The 21,167-nt window shown below is 36.8% G+C and overlaps 2 protein-coding genes across 4 annotated transcripts in view; both read left to right on the top strand.

Annotated features, from left to right (window-relative positions):
* Positions 1-329: 329 nt before the first annotated feature.
* On the top strand, positions 330-5,443 carry sult2st2 (sulfotransferase family 2, cytosolic sulfotransferase 2). The gene is made up of 6 exons (XM_007257234.4): positions 330-618; positions 974-1,185; positions 2,171-2,297; positions 2,793-2,887; positions 3,690-3,870; positions 4,342-5,443. The coding sequence occupies exons 1-6, from the start codon at positions 480-482 to the stop codon at positions 4,449-4,451; spliced, it is 864 nt and encodes a 287-aa protein (XP_007257296.2). The 5' UTR covers positions 330-479; the 3' UTR covers positions 4,452-5,443.
* Positions 5,444-6,278: 835 nt separating this feature from the next.
* The window catches only part of wu:fj29h11 (uncharacterized), a 57,825-nt gene continuing 42,936 nt past the window's right edge, over positions 6,279-21,167 (top strand). The window contains exons 1-10 of one of the 3 annotated variants that reach the window (XM_007257235.4): positions 6,279-6,791; positions 12,068-12,502; positions 13,523-14,074; positions 14,880-15,328; positions 16,469-16,597; positions 17,174-17,371; positions 17,994-18,134; positions 18,240-18,500; positions 20,369-20,552; positions 20,710-20,876. In XM_007257235.4, coding sequence (XP_007257297.3) covers positions 6,692-6,791; positions 12,068-12,502; positions 13,523-14,074; positions 14,880-15,328; positions 16,469-16,597; positions 17,174-17,371; positions 17,994-18,134; positions 18,240-18,500; positions 20,369-20,552; positions 20,710-20,876 — 2,616 coding nt within the window. In that variant the 5' untranslated portion in view covers positions 6,279-6,691. Of the gene's footprint in view, positions 6,792-9,653; positions 9,758-12,067; positions 12,503-13,522; positions 14,075-14,879; positions 15,329-16,468; positions 16,598-17,173; positions 17,372-17,993; positions 18,135-18,239; positions 18,501-20,368; positions 20,553-20,709; positions 20,877-21,167 lie in introns of those variants that run through there. The other 2 variants (XM_049464617.1, XM_022667890.2) reach the window with 2 other exon arrangements.

Genomic DNA, 21,167 nt, shown 5'->3' with positions numbered 1-21,167 from the left:
AGTTTTAGAATTTCCCTTGAGACCTTGTTAGGGTTTTAGAGTTTCTCTTGAGACAGTGTTAGAGATTAAGAGTTTCCCTTGAGAGACAATGTTAGAATTTCAGTGTTTCTCTTGAGATGGTGTTATAAAAGTTTTTGAGTTTCTCTTGAGACAGTGTTAGGGTTTTAGAGTAAAACACTGTTAAGAGTAAAACATTGTCATAAAGTGAAAATGTTAAACGGTGTGAAACAGTGTAACTCTGGAACACATATGGTGTTAATCAGTGAAGCAAGAGTTCAGAGAGATAGTGAGAGATAGAAAGAGAGAGTGATAGAGTGGGAGGAGGAATGAGGGCGCAAGCTCTCAGTGAGGGGAGCGCAAGAGTGAATTTCCTCCTGCACTCAGAGCAGACTGAAGTTCATGTAAAGAGTCTAAAGGTGGTGGGGTAACAGAACTAGCCCTCTTGCCCTGACTCTTCTCACTCTAACTGCTGGAGAATAATGACTGAAGCGGAGTTATATGACGTGTACCAGGGGGTTTATGTCCCCAAACATCTCCACCCTCCTGAGAGCCTCCAGTACTACGAGAACTTCACCTTCCGGCCGGACGACGTGCTTATTGTGACCTACCCCAAGTCTGGTAAGAAACTGTACTGAGGGGATTTACTTCTTTTTACTGTAGAACTGTAGTGTGGAGCTGAGGTAGTGGGTTTGGGGGATAAAGCCGACAGTTTTACTGCTATAAAAAGGGCTAACACTGGCAAACAGCGCTGTCGCTAGCTAATGTTTAACATATTCTAAGTAATGTTGACTTTATCTTCCACAGTAGGTTTAGTTTTCCTGCAGGAATGTAGCCTGGAGCGTTACACACACTGCTTCTTACAAACCGCATATTTACACCTTTCTTTAGCCGATAAAGTGAGCTAAACCTGTAATACTCTTTACATGTATTCGCTGCAGTTGTTAAGTTGTGAAGTTTTGTTCTGCTGCTGTAGGAACGACATGGCTACAGGAGATCGTACCGCTGGTGCTCAGCGCGGGAGATCTCTCCGCCGTTCAGACCGTACCAAACTGGGACCGGGTCCCGTGGCTGGAGGAGCATCGAGCTCTCGTGCTGAATCTGGAGCAGAGACCCTCACCCCGAGCTTTCGCCACCCACTTCCACCGGGGCATGATGAACCAGTCATATAACAAAGTGAAGCCAAAGGTAACCGGGTGTAATGTAATCAGTGGGCTGATCTGTCCACCCCCCTTCCCCCTCTCACTCAACATGGTCCCAACCACACTCTGATTATTATTCTGATTTACTGTATCAGCCATAACTTAACACTTACACTTAAAATTTACTACTACTAATATTACTACTAATAATAATGTTATAAAAATAATTTATAATACAACTAATGTAATGTAACAAAAGCCTACCAAACTAATTATTTAAATAATAAAATTTATTTGAATTAATTTGTAAAATATTGAAATCTTTTTATAAACTGAATTGAACTACTTTTTAAAATATTGAAATCTTTTTAAAAACTGATTTGATCTACTTAAAAAAAGACTCACTTTTCTACAATGAACTTTTCATTAATAAGAATATTCAGATATTGGAATTGGAATAAAAATCTTAAAAAAAAACAACACTGCAGTTCTGGCATCATTTTCCATAGAACTATTCTTGATAAAGGTTCATATCTTTTTGAAATGTTAGGTATGTGTTGTCACAGTGCTTTCGTTGCAATGAAAACAAATCATGCACCCATGAAATGCATGCTGGAGGCAGCATTCCAGCTTCCAATCAGGCTGTATGAATCAGTTTATGAATCCATTTTTTTTTTAAATAACAAAAGTTTTATTTGGTGTAACAGAAAAATCAACGTTGTTTACATACTAAAACTCTAAATGTGTAAGAAATAATAACAATAAAAAATAATAAATAATAAAATTAATAATAATGTAATATAACATAAAAATAATGTAATGTAAATAAATACCCATAAAACTTCACAGCAATTAGCAAAACAAATGTATTGCTTTAATATCAGAAAAATACTTTTATTAGGTTATGGATTGTTTTAAATAATAATAAAATAAATTATTGTATACAATACAATATGTGACAGATATCGTGAAGAGAAAATGAGTAGTGATTATAGAGTATAGTTATAGATTATAGTATTTATATTTTTCAGGTTATTTACGTATTGCGAAACCCCAAGGATGTGTTCACATCTTCCTTCCACTACTATGGGATGGCTTCCTACCTGGTGAATCCAGGCACTGCTGACGAGTTCCTGGAAAAGTTTCTGAATGGGAAAAGTAGGGCTTTCTTTCACATCTTTAAATTATATGTCAGTTTAACCACCGAGGCTAATTGTGAGCTATAGTTCTTGGACTGCCCTTTCTATCTCCTCATTATCAAGCCTTAAAGATTAAAGTACAAAGTACCGGCTCTAATACTGTTACACTTTCATGTTTAACACTCATACCAGTTAAGCTGGTTAAACTCTGCTATCATGCTTAAATTAGTATTATTTTCCACTGATGTTTAGTCCAGTATATCTGTAATATAATTTGTGATGTGATAACATTATTGCAGTATTAAATCACTGCAGTGCAAACAAACAAAAAACACATTTAATCTGTGGGTAGGTCTGTCATAGTACAGATAATTGCATTATCAAATAATATATAGACATGACATACCAAAACAAATCATATCACGACAGGCCTATCTGTGGTTTGGAACTGCTTTAGGATACCATTTTTTTTTATCAATGCTTTAATTAATATTTACATTCTCCCTGTCCACAGTCATGTTTGGTTCATGGTTTGACCACGTGAAGAGTTGGCTGAATGTTAAAGACGAGGACAACATTTTCTATATTGCCTATGAAGAAATGATACAGGTTAGTACGTATTGCACATTGTACATACACTGAAAAAAGAAGTGGAACATGAAAGTGACTGTGTGTTTGAATACATTTCTCCTGTAAGCATCATTAATATACACTATTTGTCCAAATGTTTGTGAACACCCCTCCTAATGAATGCATCCAGACATAGATGTACAAATGTTACACACACACACAGCTTGTGTAATAGAGTACAGGTGTATTGTGAGGTGAATAGGACTCTCTTGAGCAGAGAAATATAGCTGTGGATCAGTGGAGTAGGACTGTGTTCTCTGGAATAATGTTGATCCACCCAACACTTTTGGGAGGAGTTGTGGATGAGGTGAGATGGTGGTCATCCAACATCTTTATTCTCAGCATTTTCTGGACAGTACAGGCAATTACTCCAACATAAGCAGAATAAACTCTTTTTTTATAATCATTAATTTGAAAAAGCAGGAGTAACAATATTTTGAGTCATATAGTGTATTTGTGACCAGTGCCACAGTAGCATTTCTGTCATTTCAAACCAGACAGATTGGACCTTATTAATCTCATATATTTACGAGCCCTTTGGAATCCAGCACCATGTCTGTGGTTTGTCCTTGTCAATTTAAGCCTGAAAATTCCTCCTGCATTCATCGCATCGGTTAAAGAAAACTGAACTATGTTCACTCACTGTTATTTATTTCATCTAGGCATGTCATAATGTTCCGGCTCACTGTTGAATATCAGAATGGTTCATTAATCAGATGTATAAAGCAAGAAGGAGCATGTCTGAGACTGTGGTATGCTTCTGTTATTTGATACACTGCAGGATTTGAAAGGTTCTGTGTCGAGAATCGCCCAGTTCCTTGGAAAGTCCCTGAGTCCAGAGGTGGTGGGGAAAATAGCGGAGAACTGCGAGTTCAAAAGCATGAAGCAGAATCAGATGTCCAACTTTTCTCTGGTTCCATCAGAGTTCATGGATCAGAAGAAATCTGAGTTCCTCAGGAAAGGTAAATGTCTGAGAATCCAGTAAATATACAGTACAGTAGATGACATAGGAAAAGATTACAGATCTTTAAAGCAACAGCCTGTAAGTGTTTGTGATTTGGGGATTTAGAGATCTCTCTGGTGATAATGTGTCATTTCAAAGAACATGTGGAATGTATGTAAATATATTGTTGTGTGAAATTCTGTGTTTTTAAGTATATTGTTTTGTTCATTTTGTTCATTTATGAAATACTGTCAAAATGTAGAGAGCAATTATATTAACAAACCTACCGGACCTCTCTATTTGTAAAATGAATATGTTAGACATTGCAGGGATGGTAATGCCAGGACACTGGTGTCATAAGTTGTAATATTTTGGCCCCTGTTATTTTAGGAATACTTCTGCTTTCAGCTTTTTAAAAACAATTATCAGAAACTGCTGCTTTAAAATTCGGACTCTTCCTAAAGCTATAATGTTTTGTGTGTTTTGACAGGAGTTGCTGGTGACTGGAAAAACCTTTTCACTGAGGTCCAAACAGAGCAATTTGATGCTGTTTACAAGGACAAGATGAAAGATGTCACATTTAAATTTGCATGGGATTAATAAAATCCCCAGCATTCATCAGGCAGGATTAATGCACTGTTCATATTTACAATATTAACACCAGTGCTATTTTTTTGTACCAAATCAGTGTATTTACCCCTTTATTACTTTAATATTTACTATTACACCTGCCTGGGTGTCTGTTTATTAATGTGGCTAATTCAAAATTACATGAACCACTTTGCACAACAAAAAAAAGAACAAGGCACAAAATCGTTATACCTTTTATCCATTAACGGGAATTAAACATTTTCTAAAAAGTTTAACATTTTTGTACACAACTTCTCCAGAATGGTGCTTAAACTAAAATGCACTGAAATATTATATCCTTTGTTTTTATTACTGTCAGAATTTGAATATATTTAACAAATACATTTATACCTCTTTTAATAGAAAATGTTTTAAAATGCACTGGACCGCTATATCCTTCACTGTTAATTACTGCCAAAAATGTAACAATATGTAACAATATATATTTTTTTACTATGAAAATACGGTATCCATCATATTACTGTGAAATAACTAATATAACTAATATTTTCTATATCAATCGTGACAACAGTTACTGTATGGTTTATGTTGAGCTGTGATGTTGTTCAGTATAGGTTGTTAACAATGGGTTCTGTGGCAAAATCATAAAGCTGGGTGACCATCATGACCAAGCATTACAAAACTCATATTTAGCATGCACTATGCTGTCAAGAGCTGGTTACCAAGCTTACTTACCCAGTATATAGTATGTTTTTTTCATATGAATGGCCTTTTTAACTACCTTCACCATCAAAGACCAGCTTAGAGCTTATGAAACCAACAGAAGCTGGCCTTGAGCTGGATGTTTTTAAAAAGGGGTTAGGACTATAAGGGTTTGGTCTATAATCTACTATAGCTAGCTTCTGTCATTGAGTCAATGTAGTCTGATGGAAAACAGAAGGAAAACTGCATATGTGTCTCATTAAATGTATAGAAGCTACAATAAAGTAAATGGTGGCACATTCTTGTGTATATCTTTTTTATGTGAAATTGTATTGCTTACCAGACAACAAAAGTATGTTGGAACAACAGTCATTTTTCCATTTTTGATGCATTGAAACAAAGTTAATCTTCAATGTCAGAATTAATTTATTAATGCACATTCATTTTATGTTGGTTTAATACTAATTGAGCATTTCATGGTTTTATATGTATTGTTTGTATTAAACGTTGCTTACGTTAAATATGTACAGTACCAGTTAAAAGTTTAAACTCCTCTTCTCAAACAAACAAACAAACAAACAAACAAACATGTACTAATATTAATCTTCAATGTAGAAAATGAATAAATAAAGTCCATTCAAAAGTTTGGACACCATCTTATTCAATGTTTTTTTCTTTATTTTTTTGTTGAATTTATTTTAAGATTAATATTAAAGACATAAAAACAATAAAGGGACACTTATGGAATTACGTAGTAAAAAAAAGTGTATAATATAATAATAATAATAATAATAATAATAATAATAGTAATAATCTGTTATATGACAGATTATTATAACTGACTGTTTTTGTCATATACATATATAATAATTCAGACATTGCACACATATTTTGCATACAGCAGGAAATGTAATGTGGAATAGCATGTTTAGGTTGTAAAATGACCTTTAGTTGGATTTAACTAATAATAAACATAAGTACAATAAAATGCATTTTGTTGATTAAATGTATTTGTGATTAAATGTTATTTTAAATATTACTGATTGATTAGTTGCCGACCTCTAGTTGTGTGTATAACTAATCCTCCTGTACAGCAGGGGGCGACAGAGAGCGCCGGTTGTGTGTGGAGAGTGTGAAGCTCCAGAGGAGCACAGAGCAAGTCCGGGTGATTTAAATTTACAGTGAAATGAAATTTAATTAATATTAAGCGTCATATTGATATGTGTCCACTGGAGCTTACAGCGCATCCACCTGCGATTATTTTACACACACGAACAACATAACTGCAGCCGGTTAGCGGGGGAGAAACGAGTTAACCGAGTTTTTTTATACACAAACAACACAGCACAGCACAGCCCCAGCAGCCCGGCCACAACAACACAGCTCTGTTAACCTATAGTTCACTTGGCTAGGGTCATTAACTAGTTTACCACCCATTAAAACACACCATGTCTGTACCAGTCTCACAACAACAGCAGCAGCAGCAGGGAGGACTCTAACAGAGACTGCAGGCTCGCACAGGGAGCGAGTGATGAACAGAGGAGGAGATGGACAGACAGCATGGCTCTCCAGCACAGAGACCCACACACAAAAGACTGGCTTTATCTGCAGCTCAGAGGGGACTTTCTAACCATGCCACAGCATCAGGTACCACCACACACCACCCTACCTCCCTTACCCTGAGCTAAACCTGCCCTTCCTGTTTATTTTTGTTTATTTGTGTGGATACAGAAGATCAGCTACAACTACTGTTTCTACTATCCTGCATATTTTAGTGCCTTCTCTGCTTTAACACACCCACTTTAACCCAACACTGGACTAGTAATTATCTGGTTAGAGTTCAGAGTGGGGAAAACATTAGCTAAAAAGTGCAGGTCAGTTGGCCTCCATGATCCAGGAAGAGTTATAAGAACCCTGCCAGCCTGTAGAAAACTACTAGTGCCTTAAAAAATATAGAATATCATTGAGAAATTATATAAATGTATTACACACAGAGTGGTCTATTTTAAGTGTTTATTTCTTTTATTGTTGACAATTATGGCTTACAGCTAATGAAAACCCAAAAATCAGTGTCCTAGAAAATTAAAATATTATATAAGACCAATTGATACTTTTGGTTGTGTAGGCAGCGTGCCAACTCCTGCTGAAAAATAAAATCCACATCTCCATAAAAGTTGTCAGCAGAAGGAACCATGAAGCATTTTCTGGGAAAACACTGCACTGACTTTGGACTTGATATAACACAGCAGAAAAACAACAGTGTAAAACCACAAAAATCAAAACATTCAGTATTACAGAAATGGATAATTGTTTGGCTATTTTTTTATTATCAAGAAATGTTAAAACTGTCTTAATGTTAAGAAACATTTTGCTCTGTAATAATAAAATATACCAGCCCTGCTTAAAAATGAGATGCAAATATTCTCAGAATTTAGATATTTGACCATATTTTGATCAAAAGTCTAATAAAAAAAAAAAACGAATATTCTTTATTATTGTAGGCAAGGATTTTTTAAATTAACATATTTTTATTTATATTTTCTGCCCTGGGGCTTTTTTCTTAAAGCCAAAAATGGTGCATTGGCCTGTGAGCTATCTGGCGATGCTAACGGTTAGTTGGGGTTTTCTAACGGTTTGCGAGCTGAGTTTTCTGAGATTAATTATTTTCTGATGTTTGATATCAGTATGGTGTTACTGTGTTGGTTAGATATGGTCATTTCGGCTGTGGATATAATATGTGTAGGATGTCTGTACATTACTCTGCTCTTCAGTTATTCAGTTTTATTAACTCGTATAATTATGTGTAAGCAGTGTTCATATCTGAATTCCTCTTTTGTTCCTCTTATTCTGTGTTCTCCGAGTCACAGAAATCATAGGGTCCTAGCTACTATCCTAACATTTTGTTGGTTAACTAGTTAGTTTAGCTAGCTAACATGTTGTCACTTATCATTACTAATTAAGGTGATTGGAAAAATATGATAGTTTGATATACAAGCTATACAAAAATGTGTATTGAAACCTAGCAAAATCAAAATTCAAAACATGTTCAGTATTACAGAAATTAATAAAAAAAAAAGTCCCAATAAACTTTTATTCACTGCACTAATTTATTGGTGTATATTCTACATTATTTAGCAGCTGCTATGAAACTAATATGTTATACAGTTATGATGATGGTGAGAAGCCATAGTGTTGATCCTTATGCAGGCCTGTAGAGGAACAATAATTATTCTTGGGTAATTCATTAATTCAGCACAGCTGTTAACTGAAATCCATTCCAGGAGACTACCTCATAAAACTGACTGGGATTATTCAGCCAGGCAAAGCAATGTGATCTAAGCAATTGGTGCCTACTTTAAAGAATCTAAAATATAAAACATATATTCTTGTTTGATGAACACAATTTTGTTTACTTAATTATTACATTTCTGGACAACTTTAGTATTTAGACTTCAGAATGTTTAAAACAATGAAAAAACAGCATTTAATAACAGAATTACATTGCTAATTTAATATTTCATTTTAATATATCACCACAGAACAGGTATAATATAGTGGACCAGTTAGGTAGGAGTGTCTTATAGTGTAAGAGAGTGAACACAGTGTGTAAACATTCCAGCAGCACTGCTGGGTCTGATCCACTCCTGTGGTGGTCCTGTGGGGTCTGGCCATTAAAGATCAGGGTGAAAGAAGGATAATAAAGCAAGCAGATACAAGACTACAATCTGCCCGTATCGACCTACAGTGCATACTTTTCTCATATGCTCAGTGGAGATGAAAAAATAATGGATAATGGGTGTGGAAACAAGTTTCATAATGTTAGGCTTGATTGACGTAATTATTGTGACGGGCCTAAATGATGATAATATTCTTTTTTATGTTGGATTATGAAGACCAAGCATGCCCAGTCTTTTGCATAGAGCTGTATATAATATGATCCATGGCACATCTGTGTATCAGTTAGTATTTATTCTGCTGATGAGTAAGATCAAGGTATATGTAAACAGTGTGGGGAAGGGAGTTGTTTCATTTACTCACACACTGAGGTTGATCCTGTACAGGGTTAACTGGCCAGATCAGTTTAGGTTTCGAGTTTCAGGAATGGAAGCATTATCTCACACTCCAGCTGGTCATTAAACAGTGTGTGCTGTTGCTGAAGGCTGGGTCACGTGGTTCCTCCCCACCCCTCAGTGCTGGCAGCAGCCGGTATTAGATCAGCTGAGAGCCAGTGGAGGAATCTGAAACCTAAGGCAGTATAAATGCCTTATCAAATGCTTCACTGCCATGGCTGTAGGGTCTTCATGTACCCCAAAATCAATTGTCATAATCAACAGTAGTGAAATGTAACGAATAGTGATTTTGTTAATGTGAGAAATGGAGGCTTTCTCTCTCTTTCTCATTCTGTTTCTGTAGAAATGAAAGTTAAGGTTGAGTCCTGGGTGATGTTGTGGGTTACTTTCTGTTTCCTGTTTTCATTCTATGACCAGCACAGCTCCTATTGGCTGTTTACTAAAGACTAGGGGAGGAGAGTGCTATAAGCCAGGAACAGGCAAATTTATTACTCAGTTGGTACACAGACTTAAACCGGTCTGTTACAGGGGTCATCACTTATGGTAAGTCTGATTTTTACACTGCTAAGGCTAAGTTTGCTCTTTATAACTTGTAAATGTGCATTACTTGCATTTAGTTGTGGAAACCCAACATATGTGTATCATATATATGACAGTTTTTCAAAATAAGGTAAAAATATAGATTTTTAATGAGAGTCAGTGCACAATAATTTTATTCCAAGTCATTTGGAGCATTTATCACACAAATTTGACACGAAAATAACAGATTTAAATTATGTCTAAAAATAAAAAAGTAGCAAAAATTCAGACAAGTTTTTGGACAGCTGTAATTTTTGTTTGTTTACTGTGTCATATTTTTATAGAGTTGGACTGTTCATTATGGATACACTGTTACATTGGTCATGATGCTTTACATGGTAAACCTAAAGGGTCAACACTTATGTTCCTCACCCTCTATAACTGCGTCACATACTTATAGGGTTAACTTATTGAATGTTGTTGCGCTGCATGTTTGAGAAGGGTAGGAGCTGAATCATGTCAGAATTAAATTTTGGTTCTGCTGTAAAATGGAGGATGAAATCAAATCAAAACTGACATTTAATCCTGTTCATTTATCTTCTCATATTAGGTAAATTAGTTGAGTTTCTTTTTCTGTGAAAATTTAGATGAAGGTGTTCTCCTAAGAAATGTCTTCTGAGTTTCTATTACTGCACCAGTGGGCGGAGACTAAGTAATATTAACCAACAAAGTCATTACATCACCTCCACATATCAGACTCAGAGGTCAGACTGTAGTTTACTCAGGAATATGCCATGTTCCAGAATAAATTGGGCAATTTCTTTATTTATTTGGTGATTCCTAGGAGTACTGTAGCTTGTCGTGGAAACTGACAAAGGATGCTGGAGAAAAGTATTTAATTTGTACAAAGTATCAAAAGAAAAAGTATAAGCAAGAAATGAAATTAAGAATCAGAAACGTATACCTTGAAAAGGGTGCTTTAATGCTTATACATGCAGTAATGTTCTTGTCTTAAGCTGCCTGTTTGTGCAAAATATTACCAAAAAATGAGAATGAGTTAAGCCCCCACACTGAAGTTGAGAGCTTGAACACCCCCTTTCACCCCGACACATGTGCCCCAAAAAAACAGGAATTGAAAACTTGCACAAACCAGGACAAAGATATATGGTGTAAATTATTAGGCATATGATGTACATTCAGATAAAGATGCTGTGAATCAGAATGGGCCATTGGGTGGCCCTCATCAGACTAATCGTTAATTTGCAACAGTCCCGCATTACACAAAGTGCTGGGGACGGAAACGCAATGGGTAAATCTCTCACTCACACAGTTTACACTCAACTTAGTCTGTGTCTCCAAAATTGCCCAAACACAACAGATTACATATTTACTCACTAATAATCAGTACTTTCCACATTTAAACAACATCTAGACTTTTAAATGCCTTTTAAATTTAATGTTAAGCTTTTATATTGCTTTTAGAGATGGAGGACATCGCAGAAATAATCTCTGACTAATCAACTAATTGAAAAAATAATCATCAGATTAGTCGACTACCAAAATAATCATTAGTTGCAGCACTAGTTTTTAGGCAGTTTCCTTTTTAGATTAAGGCCTTTCACAATGGTGCACTTGAAATATGAGGATGGAGCATATCCTTACATTATGCTATAATGCAAGTGAACACAACCATTCGTGCTCCTCCTGGGATGTGAGGTTCAGTGCATTTCCCAGGGTCTTTATGAAACACACATTAACATATTAACAAGAGATCATGAGTAAAACACACACAAAAGTAGTATAAAGTAAAATACACAAACGATGAGCATTTTTTATTTTACTCTGAATGGAAAACAGGACAAGACAGCCATATAACAAAATACACACAATATACAACTATATACACTATATACCACATACAACCATACTGATATTGACCCTGATGTATGCAACCTAGTGGTGTCAGTCTGATTATTCACAACACTTTTCTGTGATTAACTGCATTTAATCGAGCTTGTTCTTAAGACACACATTTTTATAGTGAATATTTAAATGTAAATAAAAGAATTAATGTTAAAAATGTAAAATGCAATTATATAGTGGTGCCAATTAAAATATATAATATATACTTGTATGTTTGAGGGGAGATAAAGCCAACTTGGGGCGCTGTAATAAAGAATGCATGGCGAATTTGATAACATTAACAGCGTTAACACTCTAACGTTGACATCCTTAATGCAAACCCTTTGATGATTTTTTTTTCTGAGCAGTCTGGCTATCTGTATTTTCCTTGTTAATTTCTTTTCTAACTGTGCTGAATGTGAACACTTGCAGATCGCAACATGGATAAAACCAGTAAGAACGTTGTACGCCTGCTGAAACATAACCCTGAAGGCATCCCTCTCTCGAGGGTGGCAGTGTTCTACAGTCAGAGATACCATCGCAACCTGACCGCGGCAGACCTGGGCTTCAACTCTATTGCTGATCTCATAACCTCTTTATCTGAACATCTGGAGGTTCAGAATGGGACCGTCTTTCACAGGAAACACAGGCCGCAGAATCAGGATGCTGAGGATATGGTCCAACTGCTTAAAAGCTGCCCTGAAGGAATTCCACTCAGCAAGCTAGCAGTGTCCTTCAAACAGAGGTACAAAAGAAACTTCGTCCTGTCAGGATTCTCCACCATGGCCGCTTTTATTGACTCTCTAAGCGAAGAGCTGTGTGTGAAGGGTGGAGTAGTTCACCACAGGAACCACACTCCATCCACAGGTAATGACTCCATTAATGGAAATGCAATTCTAATTTGCACTGATTGCTTTGGTTGCTCTTGCTTTTTTATTCAGACCTGAATAGGCTGATCGAATTTCCTCTTTCAGCAAAAGAAGTTGGGCCAAATTGATAAAAGTGTCCTTTTTCTTAATCAGCCACACTCTTATAGCCACCATTTGCTATGTTGCTAGAGTAGACCTACAGTATTGCAGGGTGGATTCTAGGTGGTTAAAATTGTATTCCAGGTGGTTGCTATGGTGTTGTTGAATGGTTGCTAGACAGATGTATGTGTCATAACTACAGCAAGAAAATTGGAAATAATACTGTCTGTTTGGAACTGATATTATGACCCTAGTTATGCGACTAGCTATAACTAGGGAAGCATCTAATATTTAGCAGTCAAAAACATTCTGGTCACTGCAGAATGACCATTTTGAATCATTATTTTGTAATTTTATTTCTGCTGGGATGTTAAATTAATTTTATTATGTTAGTTTATAATCTGTTTATTTCTTTGAAAAACAGAGCAAGATATATTTAGGCTATTGCATTAAGAGAATAGTGGAAAAAAAGAGGCAAAATGAATGAAAACCTGCATTTAAACACATATATATATATTTTTCTTTCTCAATTCGTATGCAAGAAGCAGAAGTTCTGATGCTAGGTGGTTGCTGTGGAGTTTCTAAGTGTTTACAAGTTTCCTTAACACCCTAGTGGTTGCTCGATGAGTGCTGTGATGTGATGTTAAAATATTCAGCTCTCAATAACTATTTTAATATGGTTATTTATAATTTGTCTTTTAATTGCTTTTAGTTTTGTTTATGCTAAATATATTAAGACTGTTTATTTACGCAGTGGAGAAAAAGAGACAAAATGAAAGAAAACCTGAGTCAAATACATCATAGATTTTTTTTCAGATTTGATTTCGGATTGTTTTTGTATTAGTGCATCCCTAGTTATATTACATTACATAAAAAAGAGTAGTTTTGCCCCATATTTCTCCAATATTGTCTTGTCCAGATGGTGACATGGATGCAGTTTCTCAAGAAGTCGTGGACCTGGTTGAAGAGCACCCAAAAGGCATCCCTATGAAAAAGCTGGCTGTATTCTACAGTCAGCAGTACAAAAGGAACCTGATTGTGGCAGAGCTTGGCTTCTCCTCAGTCAATGCTTTTGTTGACTCTCTGTCCAAGGATTTGCTGGTAGACAATGAGAGTGTCTTTCACAGGACACACAAGGCAACCCCTGGGCCCTCAGCATCATCAAGTCAAACCCCAGCTCCTCTAATTTCTATTACCGGAGTCTCCTTTGGGGCTGGTCCTGCTAGTACTGCGCCAAAGGTGGACGAGATGACACAGGAAGAACTGCTCAAGAGAGTTAAAGAAGTCATCAAGGTGTACCCAGCTGCTGGAAGCTCCATTACACAGCTGCAGAATGGCTACTTCCTTCACTTTGGTGAAATACTGCCACTGAAGCTTTATATGTCACTCTACGATAGTCAGGCGAATAAACCACAGGCACCTACAAGCAAAGCGCTGATAAAAGCAGAACCGGAACCAGGAAAATCTGCTGGTACGTTGATGGGTGGTATGGAGTCTTACATTGAGGGCAAATCTCGTTTTGTTGTAATTGACCAACAAAATATTGAACAGATCCAGAACAGAACATACATCAGAGTATGACTGAAAGTAAAATTTTTAGCTATTAGTTGTGACATTTAATGTTTTTCACAAACCACAGTCATCCTTGATGTCCAAAATATGCCTTTTTGCCTTGAAGATACAAAGCTATGTTCTTGCTTAGTAAAACATTTAAAAGGCAAGCTGGTTACACTATGTTGTATTTTTTTTTTTTAAACTTTGCTTTCTTTAGTCTAAAGTTCTCCAAACATCTCCTTAGATTTTGGTCAACAGAACATTTTGTTACTGTGATGCAGTGTAAATTGGTTAAAATATTAAATAAATTGTAAGATTTTTCAGGTTGTGTTCCTCTTCGTTAGTTTGTGTCCCCATCACATGACGTCCCCTGGAAATGTTTAGCCCTGCTGAAATTGGAGCTTATGATCTCCACACACTTATTGAGCAGGCTGTTAGACCGTTATGCCACCTGGGTACACAATTCTGAGTCAATTTAATTTGGACATGAGATACAGTGCTTGAATTAAGAGAATCTGAAACTAGTAAATTGAGTAACTCAAAAACACTCTCTGTTAGGTCAAATGTGTCTTGGCTGGTACGCGACTAGGAGAGAGGCATTATGAAAATTATAATGTTTTTTTTTTGTTTGCTAAACCGTTTCAGACTCATTTATACTGCTATCTCTGTAGCCGTTTGACTGCCCTGTTGACTTAATTCCACTTGTTCCTTTTGTAATCCAGCAACACCAGCGAAGACGGTTACTAGGACCTCTGTGAGCCCACAGCCTGTGCCGGTTTCTAATGGCCTGGCTGAAGAAGTGGTCCGTTCCAAAACCGGCTCTCCTATCTGGCCACTCCAGCCCACTGCTTCTGCTTCTCCTACACCTTTACCAAGTGCACAGCTGGAGGATTTCCCTGCTCTCGGCACCAGACTCTCCAGGTCTGAGCAGAGGAGGCTGAAGGGCAACCAGGAGGGGAATTCTCTGGTGTTCCGGGAGGCCCATCACGCCCAACTGAGAGAAGTACATGGATCGAATGTGAGGGCAGTAGAGGCTTTGGAGGAGGAAGAGGAAGACGGCAGTCTGGGGAGACGCAAAAGGACGTACATGAATCCAGACAATGTGAACAGTCTGGCTGAGGATGCCATTCGAGCCATTGCAGTGGAGGGGGAGCATGTGACTGTTGATAAGGTATGTGATTTCTAAAACATGCAGTAAGGCACACATACCATCAAATGTGTATGGAAATCTAGATTTTCAGTAACTTGTTGCTTCAGGGGCTTAAAGCTTTGGTACAAATATTTTTAGTATGTGCTCCATCTGAAAAATGAAAATGATGATTTTTTTTAATGCTTTGTGAATGGGGAAATAAGCCCATTAGCTCTTATACAGCTCTGGAAAAAATAAGAGACCACTGATTTTGCTATTTATAGGTATATGTTTGAGTGAAGTTGTACATTGTTGTTTTATTCTATAAACTACGGACAACCTTTCTGCTAAATTAAAGAAAACAAGTTAATATTCATAAAGTTTTAAGAGTTCAGAAATCAATATTTTGTGGAATAACCCTGCTTTTTAATCACAATTTTCATGCATCTTGGCGTGTTCTCCACCAGTCTTACACACTGCTTTTGGATAGTTTCTTTGCCACTCCTAGTGCAAAAATTCAAGCAGTTCAGCTTGGCTTGATGGCTTGTGATCATTTATCTACCTCTTGATTATTTTCCAGAGGTTTTCAACTTGGTAACATCAAAGAAACTCATCATTTTTAAGTGGTCTCTTATTTTGTTCCAGAGCTGTATATCATTTTTATTTTTTGCATAAGTGCTCATTGTTACAGAAAGCCACATTTTGCAGTTCTTTGTGGACATAAACAAACTATAGTGCACCCAGAGAAACATGATTTGCAGCCATGACAGGGTCCAAATAAAAAAAGTGTGCCCAGTTACAGTAAGACATTCATGTAGTATAACCTTGATTTCAGAAGAAACAATGAATGAGCAGGCGTCCAAAATCTACAAATGTGTCCATCTCTATGTTTAGCTCTGAAAACAAATGTGCCTCGCATTTGCAGAAGAGTTTGCATCTTATGAAAGAGATTTGCATTTAGCACTAGGTGTTGACTTATATATCCAGTTAATAATTGTTCTCTAGTGATAGAAACACCTGGAAAATTAGAAAACTGCCAGAGATGTCCTTAAAAAAAACCCTGGATTTGCTCATCTAATCTAAAGTATTTTATGTCCGTATCATATTATCTGGTTTCACTTTCAGAAAGTGTTGTTTTGATTTTGACGGTAACTACAAAATCAATCTGTTTTGTTTTAATAGGTGATTAGCAAAGTGTGCACACTTCTGCAAGTGCCCTCCTTGTACTCTGTAAGGATCAACCCTCAATGGCAGCTGCCTGCAGTGAAAGAGCTCACCCGCACCATCAAAGAGATCAACCTTTTCATTCAGGTGAGGAGCTTTTTATAGTTTTTATAGTGTTCAGTAAAAGACATGACAGACAGATAACAGACAATTAGAACAGAAATGAGTGGGTGAAACAAAATGATCACTCAATAAATGATCACCCACAGACTAATTCTTTACACACACACTGACACATGCCAAAAGTCATGGGATAGCAATATATGTTGATCCCCTCAAGGGACAGTTTGGGAATAAGTTGCGAGGTGTTATCTCTTGAATACGATTGAACACTGGCCAGCATTCTCATGGCAGGGCTATGTGAATTATCAGAGTTTGAGCAGGGGTGATTTGTGGGTGTGGGTTGGGACATTTTAAGATTCCTCAATTCATATTGTCAGATGGGTAGTGATAATATATGTCATAGAGGGCAGCCTTATGTCATATATCATATCATATCACCAGAACAGTCAAATTGCTGTCCCATAAAGTTTTGTCAGTTTATGTCATTTTTCTATTATTTCCTAAATAGTACGTCTGTAGTTTAATTGATTAAATTACATTGTGAATTTAATTCAATTGTGTAACACTTTTTAATCTGACTTCTTTTTCCTCTGTTGTCAGTCAGTAGAGGCCATCTCCTCTGTGTGCACTCTGTATGAGCTGGGTCAGTCTGTTGCTGGCCTCAAGAACAAGAAGCGCTTCGAGGAGCTCCACCTAGGCCCTCTCTGCAAGTTCCCACTCGTTCATCGGATGTTCAAAATAGACTGCAACACTAAAGATGATGATATACAGCAGATCGAAACTGTGGATATTCTTAGGGTAAGGTATTTTGGCTCCTGGTAGCTACTGAATCACAGTTGCTTTGCAGCAAATTAGTGCCTCAAATATACGTGGTTTTGTATATGTAGAAAATATCAGTTTTCTTGTTTAAGGCTAAGAAGCCTAACTAGTGAATCATTCATGAATTTGCCATCTAAGTTTTTATATCCCCATGTAATAGCTTTTTTAGCATTTTTATCCCCATGTGATAGCTTTTTTTATAGTTTTTTTTTGCATATTATAGTCTTGATGTAATATTTATTTATGTATTTTATTCTATACACTTTAGAAACAAAGTATGACTTTATTAAATCTTTTTTTTGTCAAATTCTGTTTTTTTTTTTTTTTGCTTTTTGTTTTTTATATATTTTTTTTAATCACATTTGTAATAGTTTATTTTGAAAAGAATACAATCAATTACATGCTCTGTGATTAATCTAAATTAACTGCATTTAATCAAATTCATTATCAAAGTATTTTGAACTGAACAGGTCAACTGAATTTTAGATGAGGAGCAAATAAATAAATGAATGAATGAATAACTGTTATAGACTACTTTTAGACTGGTATAGCTCTTTGCAGCTCTTGCATTTTTAAATTCATATGATTTTGCTTTCTGTAGAGTCTTCGTAACTTCAGGCGAACCCAACACAAAGCTAAGGTGGACCTTGCGGAGTTCATGCAGTACCTTGCAGACCAGTACAATTGTGAATCACCTTATGAGCTGGGCATTAGGATCCAGAGTGTTGGGCTACCCATATCGGTAAGCTGTTTATTTACAAGCAAGACCTAATAAGTCAATATAACTGCATTAAAGGGTCAAGTGTGGTGTCCATCATTACCTGTTCTCTTTTGGTATTTTCATCAGACCTTGTCAAAAGCACACAGCTGTGAGAACACCTACATGGACAGAGCTAGAGAGGCCATTCAGAAGGAGATTGAAGAAGAGGTGCAGGCCAGACTGTTTAAAATAAAAAAAAGCCTCATGGAGCCAGCACAAGGAAATCCACTCTACTCCTCTGCTGGCAATATGGAGCTCAGGAAGAAGTATGCCAGTCTCACTGCTGCTGAGGGTGTCATGGAGGTCTTCACCAACTCTGCGGGCATTTTTAATCAAAGGATGACCAAGGTGAGGAACTTTCCTTCTGGCTTAGAGGTGAAATAGAATGTGTTCTGTATTATTGCGTTATTATAAGTGCTTGAATTCTATAGTGAACCCTACTGTGGACTGAAAGGTGGGTTCAGTAGAGACTTCCTACTGAGTTAATTCTAGGCCAAGGTAAGGCGGTAAGTGCATCTTAGGGCGTCTACATTTTTGCACCTATAGAAAGTATGAATTGACACCACGTTTACCCTAGAATATACCCCTTAGTTGCACATTCTACAGCATGACTGTGGTTTTAGGGAAATGGCCAAATTTGCAATGGGAAAGGCAGCTGAGTTTGACAGTGATGAATCAAAATGTTCAAACATGTTGTTTTTCTCAGAAATCTTGACATTTCTGTGGACCTGATTTTAACTTCAGGAAAACACGCTAAACCAGTGGTTCACTAAACCAGAAAAACACTAAAACAAATGGGGCAGTTGTTCCCCAGGACCAAAATGAGAGACACTGTATTAAGCAAAACCTAAAGCCTGCACATGTAGGGGGCTGGATTGCAGCTGATTATGTAAATTGCAGCAATTTGCTTCTTACTTCTTCAGCTTTCGTATATATCTTGGCAGAATACCATGTTAAATTAGACCAGCAAAGCTGTTTAGCTCAAACTTGCAGAGAACACCTGATAGATGGGTTAGATTAAGGCTGGATCTCCATAAACAAAATGGTCCAAAGTTCATTTGGGACCAGAATGAGACCACCTCCTCTTACAGGTCTTGACAGATTACTGTGTTCACACCTGCCCAATCAAATTGGACCTGAAAGTCTGACTTTACCAGACATAAAAAAGTGCTGGTGTTTGAACACCTTATGCATGCCATGTTATTCTTCTACATGACATTAAGCAGCTTCTAAATAAAAAAAAAATAGTTTGACCTCCAGAATATATCAGCTTGATATTACATCAGCAGACAGATTACATTCATGTATCAGATTCACTTTTTTCAGTCTGGAAGTTCAAGTACTAAATGACCCCTATAATGTTTCTAAAGGCTTATTCATTTCTCCATTATCCAATTATGGCCTCATTTCCTCTCAAGCGTGATGAGCTTTTTTTTTACCAGGCCAAATTCTCTGTCGCCTGCGAGTTGGGTGGGAGTCTACATGTCAGGGATTTGAGAATATTATCCCCCCCAAAAAATAGAGAACCTCATAACAAGTCTGCTTTTTATTTCATGCTTTATTTTGCCATGAAAGTCTCTGCTCTAATTCCTTTAAGCTTCTGGTAAGGATTTAAGTGGGTGGCAGACGAGCAGCAGAGCAGCATCAGAGTGTCCTTGCCTCATTAATATGATGTCGCGCTTGTAATCTATTAATCCATAGCCATAACTCATAGAGAGGTCATTATACTGGGCTGATTTTGACCTCAGCATTCAGGCTTTTCCTCTTTGAACGTCTGTAGATGTTGTGACTGCTGTTTCCTTTGTCTTCTTCTTCACTGTACTGGGAGGCTTAATGGTTCTTTCAATTTAAGGGATACAGCACATAGATGAAATGAGCAGAACTGTTATGTGATGTTTTAGCTTTGAAGATGAGAAGATTGCTAAGCTGATAAATGGATACAGTCTTTCCTAGTCATCATTTCTATATTATCTATTGAATCTCCAGCTTAGTGATTTTTCTATTTTTATAATAATACCATACAGCCAGATATTGGGTACACAGTATTTTAAAAGGTATTTTGAACCTCTGATAAAGTCCTGAATAGTTGCTCAATAATGCACAAAAAACATTTTTTTTTCTCAGGTCATTAAATGTATGTGCATAATAACTATATAACTATACTGTAATATAAAAATGTGCAAAGTCTAAGTCAGTCCTTCTTTCTGCATCTCCAGAGAGTTCAGGAGTTCCTCATGTGTGTATCAGGAGATCGGCTGGCCCGGTCACTGTTTCAGTTGGCTATCTGCGGGGGCTCCCTTGCCGTCCCTACTGACCTGGTGCCCAAAGAGAAACCCCAAAAGCATGCTCAGGAAAAGAAACCAGTTGAGGAGACCGCCAGTGCGCCACCCCCTGCTGAAGGTGCCCCTTTTTTTCTTTCTTTTTTTTTTTTTTTTTTTTTTTTAGAAATTGCTTAGTTAAGGCTGTTTATTCTGCATTTCTGACTTTTTCAGTTTGTCTTGAGGTCAGTAAAAAAGAATTAAAATGATTTGTTTATTTCTGGGATCTTTTTCTACAGCTGCAGTGAAGCAGTACTTCCGGGAGTGTGTGTCCAGCTTCATTGGCACAGTGACTCTGCCTTACCTCTGCAGACTGGAGAAGAAGGTGGCGGAGCATTTCAAGTTCAAGGAGTTCCGGCAGCTACAGCAGGGCTCCTTCCTTGAGTTCCTGATCAAAAACAGCCAGGCAAGTGCAGACAATCTTATTCAAATATGTTGGAATGTAAATCACCAGTGATCAGAGGTATCTGTTTTTTTTTATTATGGATACCCTGTGATGGTTAGTTCACTAAAAACTAAATTAATAAAATGAATCACCATTCAAGTAAATTCAGTTTCTTTATGTAACTGAAATGTGATAATACCTTTAATGACATTTTGTCATCAGTGGACCTTTGTAATCTAAACACTTTGCTGTTTTTATAAATGTTACATGTAATTTATTTTATTTTTATTGTTTATTTTTGACAAGCAATGG

Source organism: Astyanax mexicanus, chromosome 15, assembly GCF_023375975.1.
Source record: "Astyanax mexicanus isolate ESR-SI-001 chromosome 15, AstMex3_surface, whole genome shotgun sequence".
Taxonomy (NCBI): Eukaryota; Metazoa; Chordata; class Actinopteri; order Characiformes; family Acestrorhamphidae; genus Astyanax; species Astyanax mexicanus.
The sequence above is the reverse complement of the archived record's forward strand: the minus strand, read 5'-3'. Positions and strand labels throughout refer to the sequence as shown.